This window comes from Camelus dromedarius, chromosome 22 (genome assembly GCF_036321535.1).
Source record: "Camelus dromedarius isolate mCamDro1 chromosome 22, mCamDro1.pat, whole genome shotgun sequence".
Lineage (NCBI taxonomy): Eukaryota > Metazoa > Chordata > Mammalia > Artiodactyla > Camelidae > Camelus > Camelus dromedarius.
In genome coordinates this window covers 34,423,023-34,446,402 of record NC_087457.1, presented here as the reverse complement: position 1 = coordinate 34,446,402, position 23,380 = coordinate 34,423,023, and the positions used below count along the sequence as shown (strand labels likewise).

Below are 23,380 nucleotides of genomic sequence, written 5' to 3'. Positions count from 1 at the left end.
GTGGGCGCCGCGGCCCCACCCGGGGGGGGGCGGCAGCCTCAGGCTGAGCGCAAGACCCCTGGGGCGCCGGCCCATTTCCTCCCCACCAGCTGATCAGAGGAAGGCCACACACCGTGCCGCCCCCACCCCAAGCTTCCCCCACAGAGACTTCTCTTCTCCTGGTTGCGCACCTTGGTAAGTGAGCCTGAAGCCTGGCCGGTTCTGGGAGTGGTCGCTGTAGAAGCGCACCAGGGTCTCGTGAGTGGTGCTCAGCAGCGCCGAGGGCAGGTCGGGGCCGCTGAACTGCCCGATGGTGGGGCTGCTGGGGTACGGGCCGTTCTGGATCTCCAGGTAGTCGTGATTTGCTTCCGTAGAAAAGTTCAGAAACTGAATATGCGCACCTAGGCAAAAAGACACAACATTCCGTGAAGGTTAATATCAAAATTTATAAAATCAGTGTTTATCAACAGTGATTAAAACTGCATCTGCCTCCCCGAACAATAGCTGTTGGAGGCAGCACGGGGTCGGCCCAACGCAGGGAGCACGTGTCCCGCTGGGAACGACGGTAAACTTCAGTTCAATGTCGCCAGCAAGCCTGCTAGCCGCGGGACTCTGTCCATGCAGCCGATGCCCCTGAGTCAGCTTATCCGTGCAGTGCGGACGTCGCCAGCACCGCGTCTCAGAGCTGCGCAGGTACAAACCTCAGGATGCTGCCTTGTATCCATGCGTACGGCGGTGACTTTGTCCAGCTGCTTCTATAATTACTACAGCCAAAAACAAGGTTGTAATTGCATATCAAACCACCTATAGTTTAATTTACGGTTTTATCAAGGAAGAACTCAAGGCAGATCTAACAAAGTGCAACGAACTTTAGAAGTGGCTTTTAAATGGAGGGTCATACCACTGGACGAGGCATTTGTTTGTTTGGCAAGTGGCTGTTTCAGCTGTGTTGTGCCTGCAAAGAACATTTCTGATGTTTGCAAGAAACCCAATGGGATAAACCCCACCAGTGTGGAACTGCTTTGTATGTTTAAAACATTTCTGTAAATATTAAAAACGTCATGCATTTCTCTTTGTTGAGTAGCTATCCATGAGCTAACTCACCTCTGAATTCCAGTAAATATATTTGGTCAAAAGAAATTTAGAAGCAAGAATAAAAGAAAGAGAAACTGAAGAGAGAGAGAGAGAGAGATGGGGTGGGGGGGTTCGGGGGGAGGAAAAGGAGGGGGAGGGAGGGAAGAAGCAAGGGCGGGAGGAAGGAGGAGGGGAGAAGGCCTGGGGTCTCTGGCCTTGGTTCTGGCAGGTCCCCTCTCCACTGAGGCGACAGCTGAACCCACACCAGGAGCTGATATATCCCCTCCCCTACTGCTTTCTTTTGTAGCCCGGCCCACAAATCTGATACAAAAGAGGTGTTTTGTTGTTGGTGGTGGAGTTTGGGTTTTTTTTTAACAACTAATAATCTGCACTCACAGATCATTTCTGTAACTGCACCAAGGCCACTGAACCCCTGCGGTCTTGTCCACAGAGCTTCCTAAACACCCACTGCGTGCTTCGCCGGGAAGCTGACACAAGAAGAACCGAGCACAAATGCTGAATTACTGACACTTCTGTTTACGTCCAGAAGTCGCAGCCAGGCCAGGAGACCAGGGCAAGACGAGGACAGCGTGCGGACTGCAGGGGCCCGCCTCCAGGACACCCTGTGAGATTCACAGAGCGGCCCATCTGTAAAGCAGTGAGAGCCAGCAAGCAGATCGAGGGGCAGAACCCGCAAGGACGGCCAGTATCTCCGCAGGAAAGGGAGCAGTGAACGTGGCCTCTTACAGACTTGGAATTAAACTTGAAATGGAAGTGGAATTATGGCAATTAGAGTTTTATGAAAAAAATTAGCATTTTAATCAGGATAAAGTATCCAGCCACATATCAAACCACTTAATACATATCAGGAAATAGAACCGAGCCCAGCTCTAATCTGGTTTAAAACGGTATTTTTAGCTATCTAATTTTCAGCGAATTGCGTCCAGTTTGACACCATGAAGCCAAAATGAAGGGATTAACATAAGCATATCCTTTTTTATCTCACAGAATCCTAAACTGTGTTGTTGCCACGAGAAAACCAATCTGGAGGCCCATCTCGGGTGGAATTTACACCGCACATTCTCATCCCACCGTCCTGACACGGAGAATTGGGTGTCAGTAAAACCACCCTCAGGAAGGACTGTGACTTCGGACTTTGGCAAAACTTTCAGCAGCAACCCGACCATGACTTCAGAGTCAAACTCTCATCTCTCAGTTGGTAGAACTTGTGAATATTCAGTGCTCTGTTTTGTGTCTTCTGTGCACAGTAAACATACAGCAAGAGTTAGCAGGTTCAGAACTCAGTGACTACGCTGACGAGCCTCTCACGTCGCCCTGCACTTCAGACGGCCAAAGTCACGGCCGCTTTGGACAGCGTGGTGTGTGGTGTCACTCACTACAGCGGTCTGTAAGTACAAACGGTAACGGCAAAGCAGGGAAAAAAAGAAACAACTTGATTTCATTTCTGTTAATTATGCCTTTAGAAATTTTCAAGGAAAATAGAGACGGAGGTTCTGTGTTGATTGAGCTCGTGCCCGAGCCACACAAAACCGCAACCCAAATTTGTGGAAAGGAAATAAACAACACAGAAACCATGAGAGCATTTGGTTTAGGAACCAGCACCGGCTGGCAGTTGCGTGACGCCTCTCCCCGTCAGGCTCGCGCGTTCTTTCAGAGCAGCCGTCTGAGAACGATCCTCTGTTGTACTCATTTTAAGGGTAAGGGACCAAAGTTCAAAAGCTTTTTGACAACTTGTACAAATTCACACCGCCAGCTGCGGACAAGGCCAGGATTTCTGCTCAGCTAGACTCAGAGCCGAAAGGCCCGAGGAGCCACCGGAGGTGCTGCCCAGCCCCCGACGACGCCCTGGGTCCTTTCCAGGGCCAACCGCTTTCTCTCACTGAGGTGGGGTGTAGGAAGCGCCGTCAGGGGAGTGAGAAATGAGTGGGGGGAGGCCAAGGTGGCTCTCACGCGATGCCAGAGCGACCAGTCAATCTGCCTGGTGAGTGAATCCCCGGGTGTGGGAGGGAAGCAGGGTGAACCAAAGAACGGCTGGCCGGGGCGGCACCTGCTGCACCAGCGGGCTGGCCCTGCCGCCGGGCGGCCCAGTGCACACTCAGTGGTAGGGAAGGGTCCGCAACAGCCCAGCAAGTCCTCCATGAGTGAGAAACACCACATCTATCTTTCCCCAAGAAAAGGCTATGCTGTCTCATATTCTGGCTGGTGTTTTTTTCGGGGTAGCTGGGGGAACGAGGGTCACTTGTGCAGCAGTTACTAGTAAAACAGTCACCAACTCCCTGAGCAACCCAAATCAGAACTGGCCCCCTGGAAGCGGGAACGTGTGTTCCGACACCTGAGCTGGCATCTGAAGGAACGAGGGTACTGACTTTAGGCAGAGAACTTATTTTTAAGAAAACTCTGGAAGAAGAACAACAGTGACTTTTTGTGGCTCATTTTGAAGCTTGGATTCATCGTGCTGTTTCACACTAAGTAACATTCTATCTCTTCTTCCAATTTCTCAAAAGTCTCACGGTTTCTGCATTTTTTAACAAAACAATTTATACTAAATAAATAATATCTGTAGAGACCTTACAAAAATCTTTGTGTGTTTCTCATCTTACTCCCATTAAAAGTGCTCTTCCGTAAATCAGAGAAATGCTTCCTCATGTAGCCTGTGACTCCGTCACCAGAACACCTAAGGTGCGAGGTAAACATCCTGCAGAATTCTTTTCCCCATCTGGCCAGCGGTGCAGAGCCAGGGCACCTAGAGGCGGACCGCCGGGATTGCACGGTAACAACCCAACTTCCACCAGTGATTTTCGTGCACAGCAACATCGGAGAATCACTGGTCCAAGCTATTATTTGTCTTGCTAGGTAACGTTCCAGGTTTAAGTAGATATAATTCAAACTAAATCTGACATTCTTTTGGGGTCTGAAGGAAGCAAGTTTCCCATATTGTCCATTTCTTGATGAACGTTCTAGGGACACTGCAAAAAACAGTCTAAAATTGTTCCCCAAACAGGAAAGAGAAGCCTCCTTTACACACATGTGGGATGTGCAGACCCCAAAGCAGGAGACTGGGGGAGTCGCAGGGAGAGGAATGCGGACAGCAGCCTGCACATCTACTAGAAGGAATTGGCCAGCTCTACCGTATTTATTAATGTAGAGCACCTATCACATTGTGCTTCCCTTCTACTATCTTCCAGCTTGATTACCAAGATCACCCCAACAGCAGAGGCTTCTCCAGGTAAAACATCTATCCTGACACCGGTAGAAACACAACGTCCCAGCCTCCCTCCTTGTCCCACTGGGGAGACAGGAGCCTGTTCCTGGGCTGTCATCCCAGGAAGTGTTCCAGAACCACCCCAGGTTTGGTAAAACAGGAAGTTGTACGGGAGATCACACAGGCCAGAGATGATCACTAAAGGGTGGTGGTCATCTTTGCTATGCTCCCTTTTTTTTTTTTTTCAAATAAGAAACTTCTCGTGTTTGACTTAGAATGCAGATTCCTGAGTTTCAAACCCAAATTTACCTTCTCAAAATTTCCAGGGAGTGATCTGATGTTTGCTTATAATTTGGGAGATTTGGGGAAGAACCTGCAGCCAAAAACCAGGCGAAGTTCAGGGAAAGGAAAGGACCCAGGGTGAGGGTGCTGCGGTGGATGCGATCAGAGCCTGGAACGGCCTGAGCAAACCAGGAGAGACGAGGGCCGTGAGCGAGCTTGAACTGGGGCTGAGCACCTTCAGACGCCCCTGTGAAGTATGTCACTGACTGGAGTGAACCTGCGGGCCGGCAGGTGAGAGTAAGACCAGGGATGGGTTTTGAGTCGCATGTGGGGAGAAGACCTGGAGCCACAGGAGGCAGCCCTCAGAAGGCAGAAGAGACAGAGATGAAAAAGACTGGGAATGGGTCGGACTAGCTTACCCCGGAGTTTTCAGAAACCCTGGGTGGCTGGAAGCCAGGCAGTAAAATTTCCTGAGTCTGCAAAATGCTCTACAACTATTTAAGCCCCAGAAAGCACTCCCAGCAGGGACGGAAAAATCCCACACACTCCCCACGTCAGGGGGCCGACTGCCTCTCACGGCCTCTTCCCTAAGTTTGCAACTCCATGTTTGGAAGTGCATTTGTACACAGTCAGATTCATCACAGGAAACAGGATGTGGAACCTACATGTAATCTACAGAGAGTCACTCCGATGCTTAACCACATCCAGTCTGAAGAGCGAGGAAGGTTCATGCTATTTTATCTGTATCTAGGATATAAGACCTATTCCATTGTTTACTCTTGCCTCCTTTGTCGAAGATGAGTTGACCAAAAGTTTGCGGGTTCATTTCTGGGCCCTCTCTTCTGTTCCATTGGTCCATATGTCTGTTTTGTACCAATACCATGCTGTCTTGATGACTGCAGCTCCATAGTATTGCCTGAAGTCTGGGACAGTTATTCCTCCAGCCTCTTTCTTTCTCTTCAGTAATGCTTTGGCAATTCTAGGTCTTTCGTGGTTCCATATAAATTTTATTATGATTTGTTCTAGTTCTGTGAAATATGTCCTGGGTAATTTGATAGGGATTGCATTAATCTGTAGATTGCCTTGGGCAGTGTGACCATTTTAACAATATTGATTCTTCCAATCCAAGGGCATGGAATATCTTTCCATTTTTTAAAGTCTTCTTTAATTTCCTTCATCAATGGTTTATAGTTTTCTGTGTATAATTATTTCACCTCCTTGGTTAGATTTATTCCTAGGTATTTTACTACTTTGGGTGCTATTTTAAAGGGGATTGTTTCTTTACTTTCTTTTTCTGTTGATTCATTGTTAGTGTAAAGAAATGCAACTGATTTTTGAACGTTAATTTTGTAACCTGTTGCCTTGCTGAATTCTTTGATCAGCTCTGGTAGTTTTTGTGTGGACCTTTTAGGGGTTTCTATATATAGTATCATGTCGTCGGCATATAGTGACACTTTTACCTCTTCTTTTCCAATTTGGATCCCTTTTATTTCTCTCTCTTGCCTGATTGCTGTGGCTAGGAGAGACAGTCTCTTCAGCAAATGGTGTTGGGAAAACTGGACAGCAGCATGTAAAGCAATGAAGCTACAACACTCCCTTACACCATACACAAAAATCAACTCAAAATGGATCAAAGACTTAAACATAAGACAAGATACAATAAACCTCCTAGAAGAAAATATAGGCAAAACATTATCTGACATAAATCTCAAAAATGTTCTCCTAGAACAGTCTACTCAAGCAATAGAAATAAAAGCAAGAATAAACAAATGGGACCTAACAAAACTTACAAGCTTCTGTACAGCAAAAGGAACCATAAGTAAAACAAAAAGACAACCTACGGAATGGGAGAAAATTTTTGCAAATGAAACTGACAAAAGGCTTGATCTCCAGAATATATAAGCAGCTCATACAACTTAATAAGAACCAACCAAACAACCCAATCCAAAAATGGGCAGAAGACCTAAACAAGCAATTCTCCAAGGAAGGCATACAAATGATCAACAGGCACATGAAAAAATGCTCAATATCACTAATTATCAGAGAAATGCAAATGAAAACTACAATGAGATATCACCTCACACCAGTCAGAATGGCCATCATTCAAAACTCCACAAATGACAAATGCTGGAGAGGCTGTGGAGAAAGGGGAACCTCCTACACTGCTGGTGGGAATGCAGTTTGGTGCAGCCACTGTGGAAAACAGTATGGAGATTCCTCAAAAAACTAGGAATAGACTTACCGTATGACCCAGGAATCCTACTCCTGGGCATACATCCAGAAGGGACCCTACTTCAGGATGACACCTGCACCCCAATGTTCATAGCAGCACTATTTACAGTAGCCAAGACATGGAAACAGCCTAAATGTCCATCAACAGGTGACTGGATAAAGGAGATGTGGTATATTTATACAATGGAATACTACTCAGCCATAAAAACCGACAACATAACGCCATTTGCAGCAACGTGGATGCTCCTGGAGAATGTCATTCTAAGTGAAGTAAGCCAGAAAGAGAAAGAAAAATACCATGTGAGATCGCTCATATGTGGAATCTAAAAAACAAAAACAAAAACAAAAAAACAAAGCATAAATACAAAACAGAAATAGACTCATAGACATAGAATACAGACTTGTGGTTGCCAAGGGGGCGGAGGGTGGGAAGGGATAGACGGGATTTCAAAATTGTAGAATAGACAAACAAGATTATACTGTATAGCACAGGGAAATATACACAAGATCTTATGGTAGCTCACAGAGAAAAAAATGTGACAATGAATATATATACTCTCATGTATAACTGAAAAATTGTGCTCTACACTGGAATTTGACACAACATTGTAAAATGATTATAAATCAATAAAAAATGTTAAAAAAATAAAAAAATAAAAAAAAGATCTAAAGTTTCTTTTCCCTTTCCAGATGATTTTTAAAGCCCAGTATTATGCAATAACAAATATTTTAAAGACATAATTTTAATTATAACATTTCATAAATATTTTTATAAAATGTCAACCTTTCTTCAAATTATTTTTTTAGGTTCATAGGTCATGATCATGATGTCAGACAATTTAACTGTTAAAAAACCATAAAAAAAGTCCCCCTGAATTACTGCCTTACGTACTGGTTTATGAGTGAGTGCAAAAGCCTTCTCAAACCATAGAACAGTGGATTTGGGAAAATAAATTAATAAAATATGTACATCTCTTCATGAATAAAATATTTCTAATGAGGCTTGAAAGGAAAGTGGAAAACACTTGGAATAATAATTTAAAAACTAGCTAAAATTTGCTATTGTTGTTTATAATGCCGGGCTCTGTACTGAATTCCTTGCCTGAGTTGTTCCAGGGAGCCCTCAACAGTGTGTACTTTTGAGAAAATCACAGGTGGGGAAAACTGAAATGAATGAACTAAAATACAAGAAAATCATGAGGCAGACAAGGAAAGGTGTGACTGGGAATCAAAATCTCACAAAGACCATGTGTTTCTGAAGCAGGGCAGAATGAGATTTTGGTGTACATAACAATTAAAATTATGAATTCTTTAAGGTAGGTAACCTTAAAGTTCATAACTAAGTATTATAAAAAGCCATTTTTCATAAACCTTAATCAACGCAATGTATAATTACAAAACTTTATAAAGCAATCCCCAAATCAATCATAACCTGAAAAAGCCTTAAAAATTGTTCAGAAGAAACAGCTGCCTTTATTGAATTCCAGCGACCGATCATAAAAGGAGGTCGTAGACTAAAGAGACTGATAATGGAATTCGCGGTGCGACCTTTACCCTTGACGTGCCTCCTGGGTCATTACTCGGCTAATTCAACCTGCCTCGAAAAGACTTGCAAGTCTGAACTCATTTTTCTCAAAGTTATTCTGCCAAACCTTTACTTAAACCTGGAAGCCACTTTCAATTAAAGACACAATTATGTCAACAGAATAAAGCCCATTTTTCCCTCAGCCTAATTCCTTCCAAGGTAGAAAGTAAAGAGCTGAATTTTGAGGAGTTACCCAGCGCCCCCACTCACCATAACCGACGGGCAGCTCGATCCTCCAGGCGCAGTCCAGGTTGTTGGGGTAGGCGCCCGGGAACCCCGGGCTCAGGATCACGCCCCCCATGCTGCTCAGGGTCCCTCCGCAGGTGGCTGTCGGACCGACAAGGGACAGCGTAGTTAGTTCTGCAGGTCACTGCTTTCTAGCAAGGCCAGTTCATCCCACCGGCTCTGTTTGACCAGGTGACCTAAAAGCAGGTCTTTAGAAGTGAAGTTGCCCGATGCCAGCACACGCCGCCGTCGCGCCCTCGAGTCCCTTACACATTGGTCCTCCCCGTGGTGCCCCACGCCTGAGACAAAGACAGGCTTTCAAAACGCATCGGCTGCTGGTCCACAGAGGCTCTCAGTAAAGTCTAGTCCATGTAATGCATGTCAGCCAGGCCTCCACCTGACTTTCAGGTTCTGAGCAGCGATTCTGAGGAGTGACTGGGTGGTCGTGCTGGCTACTGGCCCTCGTTAACCCCGTGCCACCTACTGGGCTAAGCACGCTACATCCCTTAATTCTCACGACAACCCTGAAGTTGGTATTATTGTTGCCCCAGTTTACAGGTAAGGAAACCAAGCCTGGGGAGATTAAAAAATTTGTCTTGCATGTACACATCAGGTAAACAGCCAACTAGAATGTTATTCCAGCTCGGTCTGATGCCAGAATCCAAGTTCTCACCAGGGTGTGTTACCTTCAGAAATCCTCCCTGGTTTGGAATGCAGCTAACTGAAACCGCTCTCTCCCGGGAACCTTTCACTGTGATGGCGGGTGTGAATGTAAGTTCTCACATCTGGACTTAGCTGGTTGCTCACATTTTGTGCTATTACAGCTGAGGTTTGACTATAAAGAAACACGACTAATTTTAAAACACATACACCAAATCACATAGGTTGAAGCACATGAAATTCTAATATTGGACCATTTGTGACCTATTAAAACGGTGATTTCCTGTACTTCAAACCAACAATGCAAATGATGTCACTTCTTTTCAGGAAGTCACATTAAAAGGCTTTCTTCCTCTTCCAACAACACCCTAATTAGCTGGATAACTGGAAGCCCTCATTCAGAGATTCTCTCAAGACCTGTGCAGAGTCTCCTTTCGTTCTGTCATCACAGGGGAAACACTTTCTCTGCCGAGGGTAAATTTGATTTGAGGAAAAAGCTAAATGTCTTGTAAAGCAAAGTCCAGTCAATCTGGTGGTCGTTCAAGGAAGGGCATAGAGTCTGGGTTTCCACACTGTGTAAGTTAAAAAGGTAAGTTTAAAAAAAATGTAAATGTATTTTGTGGGGTGAGTGAAAAGTTCCAGCGAAGTCTCGAACATCTTCTCTGTCGTTAAATAGAGCGCGACCTCTCATGGGGACTTCTTTGTGGGCCACACCAAGTATTCGGAAACACAGGCTCTGGTGTGCACTTGGAGGGTTAACCTGTATCAGCCAAATGTAATTGATTTTTACCTTTTATTTAACACACTTGGTATATTAGCAAATGTTGGAGATACATCATTTTATAACACCTACTTGCTCCTAATTCATTACAATATATTTATAAAAAAAAGGATTTTGTTGAGCACCCTGGTGGGTCTGAGCTGTAACCATAAACGCACTGGCAGTAACTCCCCCTTGTTGGGCTCGCACACAACCCGCAGTGGGGGTAAACGCACAGCCCACCTGCAGGGAAGGCACGTGAAAACGCCAAACCCATGACAGAGACATCAAAACCACTGTGAAATCAAGGTGACGTTTCTTAAAAACGCCTTTGATTCTGAGCATGATGTTTACCAGACAGAGAAAAAGGTGGGGAACTAGAAAATTAAACATCTGTGTGCATCTTCATTAGCGAACGAGAGCCCGGGGCGTGGGGTCGTCATCAGTGTCCATGTCGGGGTAATTGTCACTGTCCTGGGAGAGGTCAGGGGGCCTTGACACCGGCGGCCCTCCTGCCAGACACACGGTGACCAGACACACGGTGACCTAATTCCCTACAGCACGGAGTTACCACAGCCCGTAATCCTCCCTGTGCTTTCAAGAAGCACTAGATGGGCAGACAAGCGGGCCCCAGGCCCCGGGACAGGTGTGCCAGTCTTTCTCCTCTGTGATATTTCAACAGTTCCTTCAATAGGTTCCTCTTATTTTGCATTTGTCCAACGTCACCAGCAAGTGTCTTCAATATCCCCCCGAGTCCCGGCCTTCTTCCCAGGGCCTCTCTGCCCACCTCCCTCTGGCAGCCTGACTGCCTGCCTCCCACTGGAGAAGCCCCTCCTCACCAGACCCCGGCTTTTTTGCAGGAGGAGAGGAGGTGAATAGGTTCTTATTTATTTATCTTTAATGGAGGTACCGGGGATTGAACCCAGGACCTTGTGCTGCTAGGCAGGCACTGTACCACTGAGCTGCACCCTCCCCTTGCACGGGCTTCCAACAGGAATGTGGTTTGCAGTGAGTGCTTCCAGCGGCCGTCTTGCATCTAGTCCATGCGGGTTGGTCCAAGAAGATGGAAAAGCCAGCTGCCCCACCCAGGGGGAGAAGATGCCTGCCCTCTCTCTGTTATGCCTCTGCCGCCTTATTATGTAAGAGATGTGCTGAAAGGAATCTAAAATTGCGTAGTTTGAAGCCCAAAAGGAGCTCAAGGAGACCACCGTTACGTGACTGACAACGTGCACAGAGACCCGGGACAGCAGGCATGTCTTACCGATGCAGAGGGGTGACGGGTAGTTCCAACGGCGGACGGTCCCCGGCATGCAGGAGATGTGGGAACGGCCCTGTGCACGAGAAAATGAACAAAACTCACACAGCCGAGCGTGGAGAGTCTAGGCTTAAATGTCTGTGACAGTACCCGCACTTTCTTTGGTTTTCCCTTTTGATTTAATTACAAATGTAAAACAAATCAGAAATTCGTGAAATCTATTCTACTGATGTTCATTAATGAATCATGCATTTGGGATCAAAATAGAAAACAAATCCATAATCACTGTAACTAAAAACAAAATCTTCCATGTCCCTTTCAGTGGTCTGTGTTTCTGTCAGGATATTTTGCCAATGCCTGAAACATCGAACTGAACTGGTTAAATAAGCCTTTTTTTTAAAAAAAATCATCAAAAGTCATAGCTTTTTGTCTGAGAGTCTGAAAATGATTAGGAAAAACTAGGTGTTGACTTGGAGAATGAAATGTGCACAGTAAGTCATGTCTCAGGCAAAGGGAACTTTCACAGTTGCCTACAGTCCATGTACAGGTCGCAGGACCATTTTTCAGCCAAGAACTGGGTCAGTTCCTCCTTTATTGGAGAAAAGGGGGACTGAATATTCATTTTATTACCAGTCTCACAAGCTGTCAAGTTAACGTGGCTGTGATGAAGTTAATCTTCATTGCTCAGGACCTCCTTGTGCGTTAAAGATAAGAAGTTTTCAACTTTCAACCTTCAAAAAATCTGTCCTATTACTCCTCTTTTAAAAAATCAAACAGCAGTGGGTTCAATTCTCAGTGTTTTGTGCTGAAATCCCTCTTATGATGAAAGTGCAGGGAGTGAACGGCTCCTCTGTGTGCGGACTATCCATGTTCGCCTTTTTCCTCACTGTGATTCGGTGGTCTTATGGGCCGTGTGCTCATCTTGTGAATTTCCATTTGCCAAACAAAACTGGCATGGAAGCAGCTGGAAAACAAATTTTTAATTCATGCTGAACAACCCCAGCCACACTGGGAAGGCACCAAACCAGAATTTGCACTAAGGTGGTTATCAATGACAAACCTATTGCCCGAGCTTACGAAGATTTCATGCTCAGTTCCTCTGCCACGAAACTCATTTTCTCACACTTGCTAATATTCTTACAAGTTGCTACCATAGAGGAAGACTATATTTAGATTTAAGGAAGACATTCAGGACAATGCTTTTCCTGCTAAATTTCATGCTCTGCGTGCTCTCAATCTCTGATCTATTCCATTATCTTTAATAGGTTTCTCTCTGAATTAGGAACATAAAGTGCAAATGTCTTTAAGACACTTTTTGAAAACTACCACTAAGGTGGTCATTTATCACCAGTCCAGTCACATTCTGCTGCTGATGTTGGCAAAGACATCTCATGTTAGTGATTCCAGCTCAAATTTTTATAAATGGATCCAAAACAAGATAGAAATCTGTGTATTTATTTGCTACCTTAAAATAGGAATTTTCTTCTTTCTTCTTTTAAAAGAAGAATGAAACAAGTCTGAAAAGGAAATCATCAATCATTCAGACTCTCAGGACCGACTTGTGATGTGTCCTGTCACTGTTACTTTATGCCACGTGCCTGAGTCACACCAGGCAGATGCGTTTATAGACATTTGTGTGAACTATACACAGAACGGTGCTTTTCAAGAATAACATGTAATTTATGCAAGCTGTTGTTCCAAATAATATATTAATGAGTTAGCAAAACTGTCAATTGCTAGCCATTTTTTTTGGAAGTCCAGAATCCTTTTTAACTCATGTGAACGAGAGACAGCAGCTTGTAACTTCAACGCTTGACGCTGTTATGAAAAAATATATCTTAGTTTGCATTTGAAAGCCAGAGCTAAGTGGCCTGGTTGCGCTCCACAGATGTGTGTCTGCAGGCTTTTGTGTCCAAGCAGTGCACTGAGCAATTCATTATACTAAATAACCCTTCCCATTTTCCTCTCTGAGGCCTGCGGAAGCACCACTTATAGAAGGGTGCTAATGCAAACTGCAGAGCACAGCACAGTCCCGCAGAGAGGGGATTAGAACACGCGTGAGTCAGGCCGCGTGCTGAAGTGCGGGGGTCTGGGGGAGAAGAGACAGCACGGTCTTGACACGGCTTAGGGCAGTTTATAAAGAAGCAAAAAAAGCCCCAAAAGGCATAAGATGACGTGTCGGTACACAGTGAGGTGTCCCTCTAAATGAAAACCTTGGGATGTGACTCATAATTCTTCCTACCATAACATGTGAAATAGGAAACTTCTGTCTTAAAGAATCTCTTACAATGGCCTCGAATGCCCGGTCAGAAAGCTGCTCCTGCACAGATCCCCCTGCGAGGCTCCTCAGTAGCCCCTGCCCTGCTTCCCCAGCATCTGCCTGCCCTGTGTCGGCAGAGCCGTTACTGCAAAGCCCACCAGGACCTGCAAGTGCAGGTTGCAGGTGGCTTTTATGAAGGTGCCTTTAAATACTGATGCTTCTTCATAATGACAGCAATAATGGGGTCCATTGGCTGCAGTGTCTTAGTGTCTTCCTGATGTTTTCTCAGACTTAAAACCCGGGCTGATTTCCACATGTGGTCCTCCTGGACCCGCCGGATCTTCTGCCCCGCTTCCTCTCGTCCCTTCCGCATCAGAGAAAGATGCCGCCTAGAGCCCACACCGTGTGCTTGTGGGCTTTGTGGGAAGCACCTGGTAGGCACAGTATCAGCCTCCAGTGTTTGCCGCTGCTGTGAGCTGTCTCAGTTCTGCAAGATATTTGCTCCAGGACACACGCAGATGTGGGATTACACGCAATAGTGTCCTTTAGTGTATTACTGAAACTTTCTTTCTGATGACTCTAACTTTTATTTAAGTTGGTTACAGAGTACAACTGAAAAAAAAATGTTTCTGAAATGCTAGTAGCTTCAGGGTTGTCATAAACACATAGCAAAAAGTCCTCTATCACTTGAACTAACTGATGCGCAGTAACATATGGAGGCATAGCCATCTCTGCCGGGCTTGGAGTGCACACGCACAGATGTCAGTATCCACTGCTGTAGGGAGAACCGCATGTGAATTATGCGACATGACAGACACACTGTTCTGGGAGTAAGCTTATTTACAGTTAAACTAGAAAACAAATGGCAGAAAAATGACTAATGTCGCTACAAAATGGTTTATAAAATGTTAATTAAATTTTTTATAATAAAAACCTTTAAATATAAAAACCATTAAAAGATGATCAAACGTCCACTTAGTATTTCTTGAGGATTATTTAAACCTACTATTTGAGCGCCGTGCTTACTTGGTACACAGGAGGCACCTGATGGTTTACTGAGCTAAATCATGAGGACGGTCTGCAGCGCCAGGCAAGCAGGGACTCCGAGTCGGCCCAACAATCAGGTTGTCAGGGGAGGACTTCTTAAAGAGACCGTGTCAGGGCTTTGTCCCTCAGAATTCTATCTGCGTAGTTACTGGGAGAATTTACATTTTGGTAGTAAAATTATGATGAAAACAACACGCTCAACCTCTACAGGACGCTTCGTCATTTAGAAGCTCCTTCCGCAACACGATTAGATTTACCAGTACGCCTGACTGAATTCGACTACTCTGTTCACAAACAGTGAAAGAAAGGAAATCTGCTCTCTGGGTGCAAACGGAGGGCTCCGGCCTCAGGGAGTGGGCTGAGGACGCTCTGTGGGGACCTAGAAGATGGACGGCGGAGCGCAGTACCTGCAGCGTGTACCCGGGCTCGCACTGGAAGGACAGCACATCATTCACCATGTACCGGTCCCCCATCTTGATGCCGTTGCTGGGGACAGCTGGCTCTTGGCAGGCGGCCAGGCCTACAGCTGTGGAAACGCAGGCACAGACACTTATAAACTGCAATGTGGACAAAATTCTCACTATCTGAATAGTAAAATTGCCTTTTTCTACTGCTCTCCTCCTGCAGAAATGAACAAAGGCTTTACCTCTCTTGTTTGTCTACCAAGACTTTACCTTTAAATCATTGATGTGTTAAATCTTAAATGTTAATTTACTTCATTTTCATCATGTAACGATTCTAGCATTTCTTTAAGTAATAAAAACTGTTACTTCTACGTTTAGTGTAAAACACTCCAATTCCAAAATACCTGCCCTTGAAAAGGGCTTTTAAACTGTTTCCTGTTACACACAGAACCCGAACCCCAGGGTACGACTCTCTTGCTTTCTGTTTTCCAAGCACACTTAGCAGTCTTCTTGAAAAGTTTTAAGTGTGAATCTGGGAATTCTATCCTTCTGGAAAAAAACATAATATGAGGACACCTATTTTAGATTCAAACTCTCTCTCTCTCTCATTTGAAGACAATAAAAAAATTCCCACGAACAATCTGCTCTTAGGTAAACAGGGCCAGTATTCAAGGCCCTAAAGCTATAATCAGGCACTTTCCTAGATGGAATTTCCTTCAGTAAAGACACTAACAAAAATTTAAAAAATGCATCATATAATGGAATTCAGCTCAGAATCTCAGATAAATTAACTACCATTTAACATTGGTACTTATCTGTACAAACCCTTACCATATGAATAAGCAAATCTGCAACTGTGGTACTTCATAGACTCAGAAATGAGTCTGGAAAGGTGCTAAGCATTTGGCGATTGCTGGGAACCGTCTGTGATTATTCTCGTGCGTCCTCCTCGCACCCCAGGTCACTGAGTACTACCGTGGCCTTGGACTCGGCCTCAGCTCTTGCTCTTGCACTAACACAATGAAGCCAGCGGAGTGGTGACGTGGCGGGAACTCCGCGTGAAGGGGCTGGGATGGGGAAGGTGAGCGAGACTGTCCTTCCGGGAACAGAAGGCCGGGTCTCCGCAGTCGCACAGTTGTGGGTCCCAGCGCACAACGAGGCTGCACACTGCCCGTCTGGCCTTCAGGACTGGCCTGCCCCTGAGGACGCTCATGTGCCCGCACGCCCCCTCTGCCCCGAGCCTGCCTGGGGGTCCCCGCAGACCTCAGTCAGTAAAATGCAAGACTGACAACAGGGCCGAGGTGGCGGGGTGTGTGGGGGCAGGTGCAGGCGTGCAGACCCGCCCATCCACCAGGGACCTACTGGCCTTGCTCTCCACACTGCAGTGAGTGTGGGAGCCTGACAGGTGCACACTCTGGGCTGCACCCCAGCACCTGCCAGGTCAGAATCCGCCTCAGCACGGTCCCTGCTAACTCCTACATGTGAGAGTCTGAGAGCCACCAGTTTGCCTACTTCACCCTCAAATCTGAGAAGATGAAACAGAGCGAAGTGCCTTGTTTCATGTGTTCAGCGCGATGGTTCACTGAGAACCTCACGCTCTAGAAATGACACCAGAACGGGCCCCCTGGCACATAAGCTGGGTAATTTCCCACCGTGGAGCACACGGGTTCTATCCAGGGCGAGGTGCGTCATAAAGCTTGTCTGAGTCGAAATTGATTTCTCCCTAAATGGCTGTACATTAAAAACTGTAAAACACCATATGCATTAAGAGGCAATATTTTTTATTCCTAGCATAGAATCTCAAGCCATTTGGAGCTTTTCATAGATGGTAAAATTGCTAAATATGGAAAAATACACTTATACCTTTAAGTTTTTATTGCTGTGAGTTTCTCTCTCCCTCTTTTATAACTTCAGAATATAAATTGAAAATATATTTAAATTTAATCCTTTCTTATCACAGATTGGCATGATCACCTACTGTATATCATTTATTTTTTATTTGATTCTGAAAAATATATTTAAAATATTCTTCATATAAAACTTCTAACAATTTGGAATACTAAAAAGATATCTTATGGTAATACCATATCATCATTTTTGGATCTTCAGTACACAGCAGGCATGACAGAGATTGGAAAAAATCAATAACCCCAAAATGTTCAAAGCACACAGGAAAAACTCTGAAACTGAAAAAAAATGAACTGTGACAAGTGATTCGAATTAAATTCAGTTACTAAATTCCCACCCCTTTATACCTAAAATATAATGGGTTTTTAGTTACTCATTATATTTCTTTATTATATGTTTATCTATATGTATTTATTATATACTAATTCATTTTAATTTTCTTTTTCCTTGATTTGTGTGTATAAATCCAATTCATCCTCTGGGAAAAAAGATAGCTTGCACTTACATCTTCCCTGCAGGAATTATAATGAATTTTCTGAATATATTAAAAACATGCAAAACCATTTCAATCAGTGCCTCATATAAGAAAATTCAGGAAGCAGGTTTTTGCAGACCACGACATTTGAAATGTGGCCAGAAATGTCTTTCTCTCCCTACTCCTCCAGGGTCACGATGCGTCCAGTATGTGTTAGAAGACAGCAAATCTCAGACAACACATGGCATCTGTAGTATGAGTAACAGCATATAGATGCCGAGAGACTGACAGATGTCTACACACACACACACACACACGTGCATAAACCGAGCGGCACGGCAGCCCCAGTGACTGACGTGGTCACGCAGAGACACCCACCGAGCTGTGCCGGGCCAGACCCCACGCGCCTCCCACCACCACACTTGACTCCCAACGACGCAGCAGCCCGCCTGCAACACCAAGAGTGATCCCCGTGCTGGTGGAGACAGTGGGCTTATGTCATGAGGAGGTTTTTTTTTTAGGGTCTAGAAAACCATGACTCTAGCAGACCCGAACGCACCCGGGCTTGAAGCCCAGCCCCAGGCAGAAGAGTCTAAACACAGCGGAGCAGAGCAGAGCGTCTCCCGGACTTCAAAGGAAAGGGGTGCAAACCTGCCTAGAGAAAGCCCTACCAAGCGCACCACGGACCAACGACACAGACCCCAGGGAGGAGGTGGGGCGGCACCCGAAGTGCTGCAGACAATGTGACGCCAGAAGTTAGCCCCTTAGAAGACAAAACAACTGACTTCTGCCGGTTAGGGCATGGAAGGACACGTGCTGGAGAACTGTGGTAAAGGAAGAACGCAAGACTACATGAACCCACTGTACTCATCAAACTGCGAAATAAAGGAGGCGCGAGGAGGAGGCAGGGTGCCGCGAGGTAACAGACAGGGACTGGAAGGAGGTCAATTTAAGTCCACAAATGTGCACACTGTTCTTTAAGAAACCTAAAGGGATAATGTTCTCAAAACAAAAGTGAAAACAAAACAAACTTCTGTGCAGAGGTTCAGAAGGACGGTGCAGAGCTGAGTGAAACGCATGTCTTCTGTCTTTAAGTGTTGGGCGTGGGCAGCTGTGACACACCCGACAGACAACACTGTAACAACAGTCAACTAGAAGACACTTACTCAGACACAAAAACAGACTTGTGGGAAGACGTATGGAAATAAAAGGACTGTTCTGAAGATCTCCTAGAATCAGTTTGTGAAACACAGCCGTAGGACAGGAAAACTCGGAATTAATTTCTCAGAAACAGAGACATTTAGAAGAACACACTGTCACACAGTAAGCGCCATTCTTCATAGAAAGGATTTCCAGTTCTTTCAAAGCACAGCACACTCACATTCTATAGCATAAACAATAGTACAGCAAACGTTACAAAGTGAGTTTTCTTTAAAAAGCTGGCTCACAAACTACCCAATTCTGAATGTCCGGGTATCCTGATTAAATGTGAAGACAATAAGAAGGTAATTACTGTTCATTCTACAGGTTTACAGACCTACTGCTATAAAGAAACAACAAAACGAGGAGAAATATTTTATGTATCATAGTGTTTATAGCATATTACCCACAGATGTGTATTCTGAAATTTTCAAAAGTAAAAATTTGGACATTTTGAAATCTGCTGATTTGTAAAATTGTAATTCAATTTAGAAGGTAGCAAAAGAAGTTTTCATTCCCTGTGCATCTAGCCTGTGAGAGCAAAGTGTATAAAACAAAGCTACTAAAAAGATGTGTCCTAATTGGATCAAAACACAGTTTAATGGCTTCCCTACTCCTGATCACCAGATGTGAAAATTACGAATCAGGATAAAGCAGGCCCCAGCACATTTCTGGAATTTACTGCAGACGTTATTTGAAATCTATTTGGCCAAATTCAGGTAAACGATTTGCTTCAATCTCGAAAATAAAAACGATTTTGAAACACATGGTAAACATGCATTTTTGTCCAATATTTAGATCAGGACAAATAGGACCTTCGTAGCTATAACTACAATAGCGCTGAGCATTCTTTCTCAACTTACTATCGTCCTCATTGCAACCGGCATTGTGTATGGTTTTCAAACTTCATGATTCAAAATAAAATATGTTGTTCCAGCTGGACAGCTTAAAACAATAATGAAGACAATAACCCAAGAGAGAGGACGGCAGACCAAGTGGAGACAGGAACAGAGCTGGACTGCGTGGCGGGGGCAGAGAGGTCGAGGGACAGGCATGTGGGTACCTGAGCATCAGCACAGCAGGTCAGCACCAGCGGTGCAGGGACATGGAGCTACGCCTTAATTTTGAAAAAAAAAAAAAAGTTGTCAAGCACATTGTTTATTGTAACTAGTTAAACAAAACCATCCCTTTGAACAAGCGCGCCCTGGGACAGAAGGGCTGCTCACAGCCTCTGTAACCCATCACCCAGGCCCTGTGCCAGGGACCACACAGCGTGTGAGAGAACAAGTGAAGAAAAGAAATCACAGCTTCACTGCGGGACGCCTCACGGGAGGCTGACGGCAGAGGAAATAAATGTCGAACGTCATCATCACACAGACCTAAAGCTGCACATGTCAGACTTCGAGACAACATTGTTCAATGTCCACACATCTTCTTGACAGCAAAGAGCATCTATAGAGAAAACTCCATTAATTAAGAAAACAGCATCCTAAGAAAATAAACTGCTTTTTAGTCCATTGTCTAAGAAGTTTAGTGTATGCACGGAGCTAAAAGTATTTTCTCTTATCTGTAAACTGTTGGCATGTTCGGCCCACGTAATACATGCTACTCTATTCCTTCGATTTAATAGGTCATAAGCCTCTTCAAAGGCAGGGGCTGCGCGTCCGGGGTCAGGAGAAGTGACAGGATAAACCTGGGGGGAGTAGAGTGCTGCATCTCTCAAGCGTTTGTCCAGCGTATTAGCGTTTTAGAGGCACAGAGAATCCCCGCAGTCATAAGTCCTCTTCAACGTCATTTAACACAGGGTTTTCAAAATTCATTTGGTCACAGGACCATTCTGGTCTGTGTATCACGCGTTAAAATCCCAGGTCAGGAGTGTTCAAAGAGCTGCATGACCCTCATCGGCGAAGTTTATTCATGCCACAGTGTTAAATGGTTTTTACTCATAAAATCACAAGATTCCGTAAAAGTCAAACAAAACATTTTGAGTATTGATTAAAATAAACATAAATGAAAATTCCCTTTGTTTCTCTATTACACCTTCACACAGAAATACCCAGATACATTTCCAGGAATCTGAGTATGTCTTGGGGGGGTCTGAAAGGACTCGACGGAGAAGTCAGTCTTCCACGTCAGCCCAGCCTGGCAATCAGCACTCAGACCCCACACATGTTCAAGCCCGGACCCTGGGGCCTCCTGCTCCGCCTGGTCCTCACTCTGCGTCCGTCCGCGGGTCTGGTGGCTCCAGCACCACATGCCTCTCACACCCAGCCTCTCCCGCACCCTCAGCAGCTCTGAGCCTCGCACCCAAACTGCCGACAACCCACACCCACTTATCTACCGAGGGTGCCCCCTCTCTTGTCACTGTCCGGGGGCCTCCACTCAGCCACCTAGTTGACGTGTTTGAAGAATAAATCAGATGATGTTACCTCATGATGGAAACCACTCAGTGGCGTCCAGCTGTTCTCAGACTAAAATCCAGGCGTGCAGGGCGGGGACCCTCCCCTCTTCCTCCCTCTCGCTCGCCTCCTGTTCACAAGGCTCCCTCCAGGCTAGACATTGCTTTTAGCTTCACAAGAACACTGGGTGCACTTCCACCCGGGGTCCCAGCGGACAGTTTCCTTTGACTACGATGTTACAACTTATTTCAACAGCCCTTATGCTGTTTGGTGATCACCTTAAAGATTAATTCTACAAACACTTTATATAATTCAAATTCTAGGCTGATACCAGGAACTAGAACAGAGAAATGACTGCCTCTAAATACACGCATGGTAAGGGATCAACCTCAGGATGGCGTCAGCATCCAGAAACCACCATTCGGAAAACAAGATAACAGGTGAAAAGGCAGCATTCTGTGTGGCCAAATGAAAAATAAATACATTCAGTAACGAAACAAGATTTTAGATTCTCGAACAAGGTTAATTCAGTGAGAAATACATTCGTCTCTTTGTTTAATGAACTTTACTGGCCGGGAACAAAGTGAAACATAGGTAATCATTCTACTGTCGGAGCTGAAGTCCATGTGAGCACAGACAGCCGCACACAAGGATCACAGACCAATTATGTCACCAGCCCCTCTTTCTGCGCAGAGTGAGGGCAAAGCCAGAAGCCACAAGGCAACTTTGAGAGGAAGAGGTAACCACGCTCATCAGCTCTAACCCTGCTAGAATATTAGTGAATTTATTAGCACTATCATAAATAAGGTTTATAGTTTCCTGTCTACAGATGTTCACAAAATGTATCAAAGTGGCAGATTTTCCCCAGACACATCCTACGTAAATAACACCCACAGGATCATTCCATGCTGTTACCAAAGTGAGATTCCTATTCAAATAAATTGGAATAAACTTGCATACAAATGCCTGTAATACGCAGGGAAAATTAACCGGAATGCGAAACAGCCCTGTGGTTTGCGTCTAGCTCAGAATGTTTATCAGCTGGAAAGCCGGCCTTTCAGAAACACGCATGCATTTACATCCCGGCAAAGTGTTTCCTCTCAACTCAAAGGATCACTTATTAAAGCTTATCCATGTATTCGCTTATTTGCAACTGCTTATTAAAGGAGATGAATATCAACATTAAGCATTTTTAGTGCCTGAAAACACATCCTAAAATAAACCTCGCTCTCATTGGAAATTCTTATTTCGCTTTTACAAGGTTTACCTGCATAATCAAACGCCAGAGAAGATTTGTGAGTCTGACCTTTGTCATCCCATTTATCAGACTATTAACTCAGTCTTACATCCATTTTTAAAAGGTTAGCGTCTCCTTTGCGTTGCCTTCTTCCAATTAAAATGAATAATACACAACGCAGACCCTGAAGTGGCTGCTCTTTGCCAGTCCGCTTCTAACAGCCTTTGAGGCTCGAAATAGAAAGGGTTTACGGCCATAATCTAGCGGGAAATGGTGCCTCTCTACATTTTCGGATACTTATGTGAACATTGGCTGTCAATCACAGGAAAACTAGCAATATTACAGATGGTTACTTTTTGTGCTTTTTTTTCTTTTTTAACACAAACAACCTGCAAGTATAGTCAATGTTTTACCTAATCATTCCCAATACTAACTTCTTCATTTCCCTACTAATCTGTCTTCCATCATCTGTAGTTCACAGAGATCGAGTCTGTAAATGCCCAGGTTCGTGGAGCTTTTACACACAGGTTTGCAATAAAGTTTCACTGAGTCACAAGGGCAGGGGCTTGTTTCCCCTTAAAGAAAACGACTCAGCGTAAGAGTGGAAGCGGGACGCAGACACGGGCAGCCTTACTTTTGTATTCCAGGTGAAAGCCGGCCGCGGCCACGCTGATGTCCGACTGGAAGTGCAGGTAGAGCTGGTTGGACGTGCTGTTGAGCAGGGCGGGCACCGTGGTACCTGCGGGGGGGACATGGACTTCAGCCCTGCAGACGCGTCCACTCTTCCGATCACGACATCGGCAAGAGCGTCACACAAGTGACGTAAGTCAGACAAAGACAAACATACGATGTCACTTACCTGGGGAATCTCAAAAGATGAGACAAACGAACTTACTAACAAAAAGAAAGAGACTCAGACAGAAAGCAAACTCACAGTTACCAACAGGGACGCGGGGGGTGAACCTGGAGTGCGGGATGGACAGACGCAAAGTCTTACACATGGAACAGACGAGCAGTGGGGATTTACTGCAGAGAAACTATGTGCACTGTCTTGTAAGAACCTATAATGAACATCATCTGAAAATAAACGTATCTATAACTGAGGCACTTTGCGGGCACCTGAGACTCAGTGCTGTGACTCAACCACGCTGCAGACAGAATGGGCGAGGGTGTCT

General features: G+C 45.0%; 1 protein-coding gene across 1 annotated transcript in view; it reads right to left on the bottom strand.

Moving 5' to 3' along the window:
* Positions 1–23,380, bottom strand: part of CSMD1 (CUB and Sushi multiple domains 1) — a 1,691,213-nt gene that overhangs the window by 93,157 nt on the left and 1,574,676 nt on the right. Inside the window, exons 42-46 of the mRNA XM_064477604.1 lie at positions 22,840–22,944; positions 14,990–15,108; positions 11,282–11,351; positions 8,586–8,702; positions 171–380 (exon numbers count right to left, since the gene is read on the bottom strand). Coding sequence (XP_064333674.1) covers positions 171–380; positions 8,586–8,702; positions 11,282–11,351; positions 14,990–15,108; positions 22,840–22,944 — 621 coding nt within the window. The remainder of the gene's footprint in view (positions 1–170; positions 381–8,585; positions 8,703–11,281; positions 11,352–14,989; positions 15,109–22,839; positions 22,945–23,380) is intronic.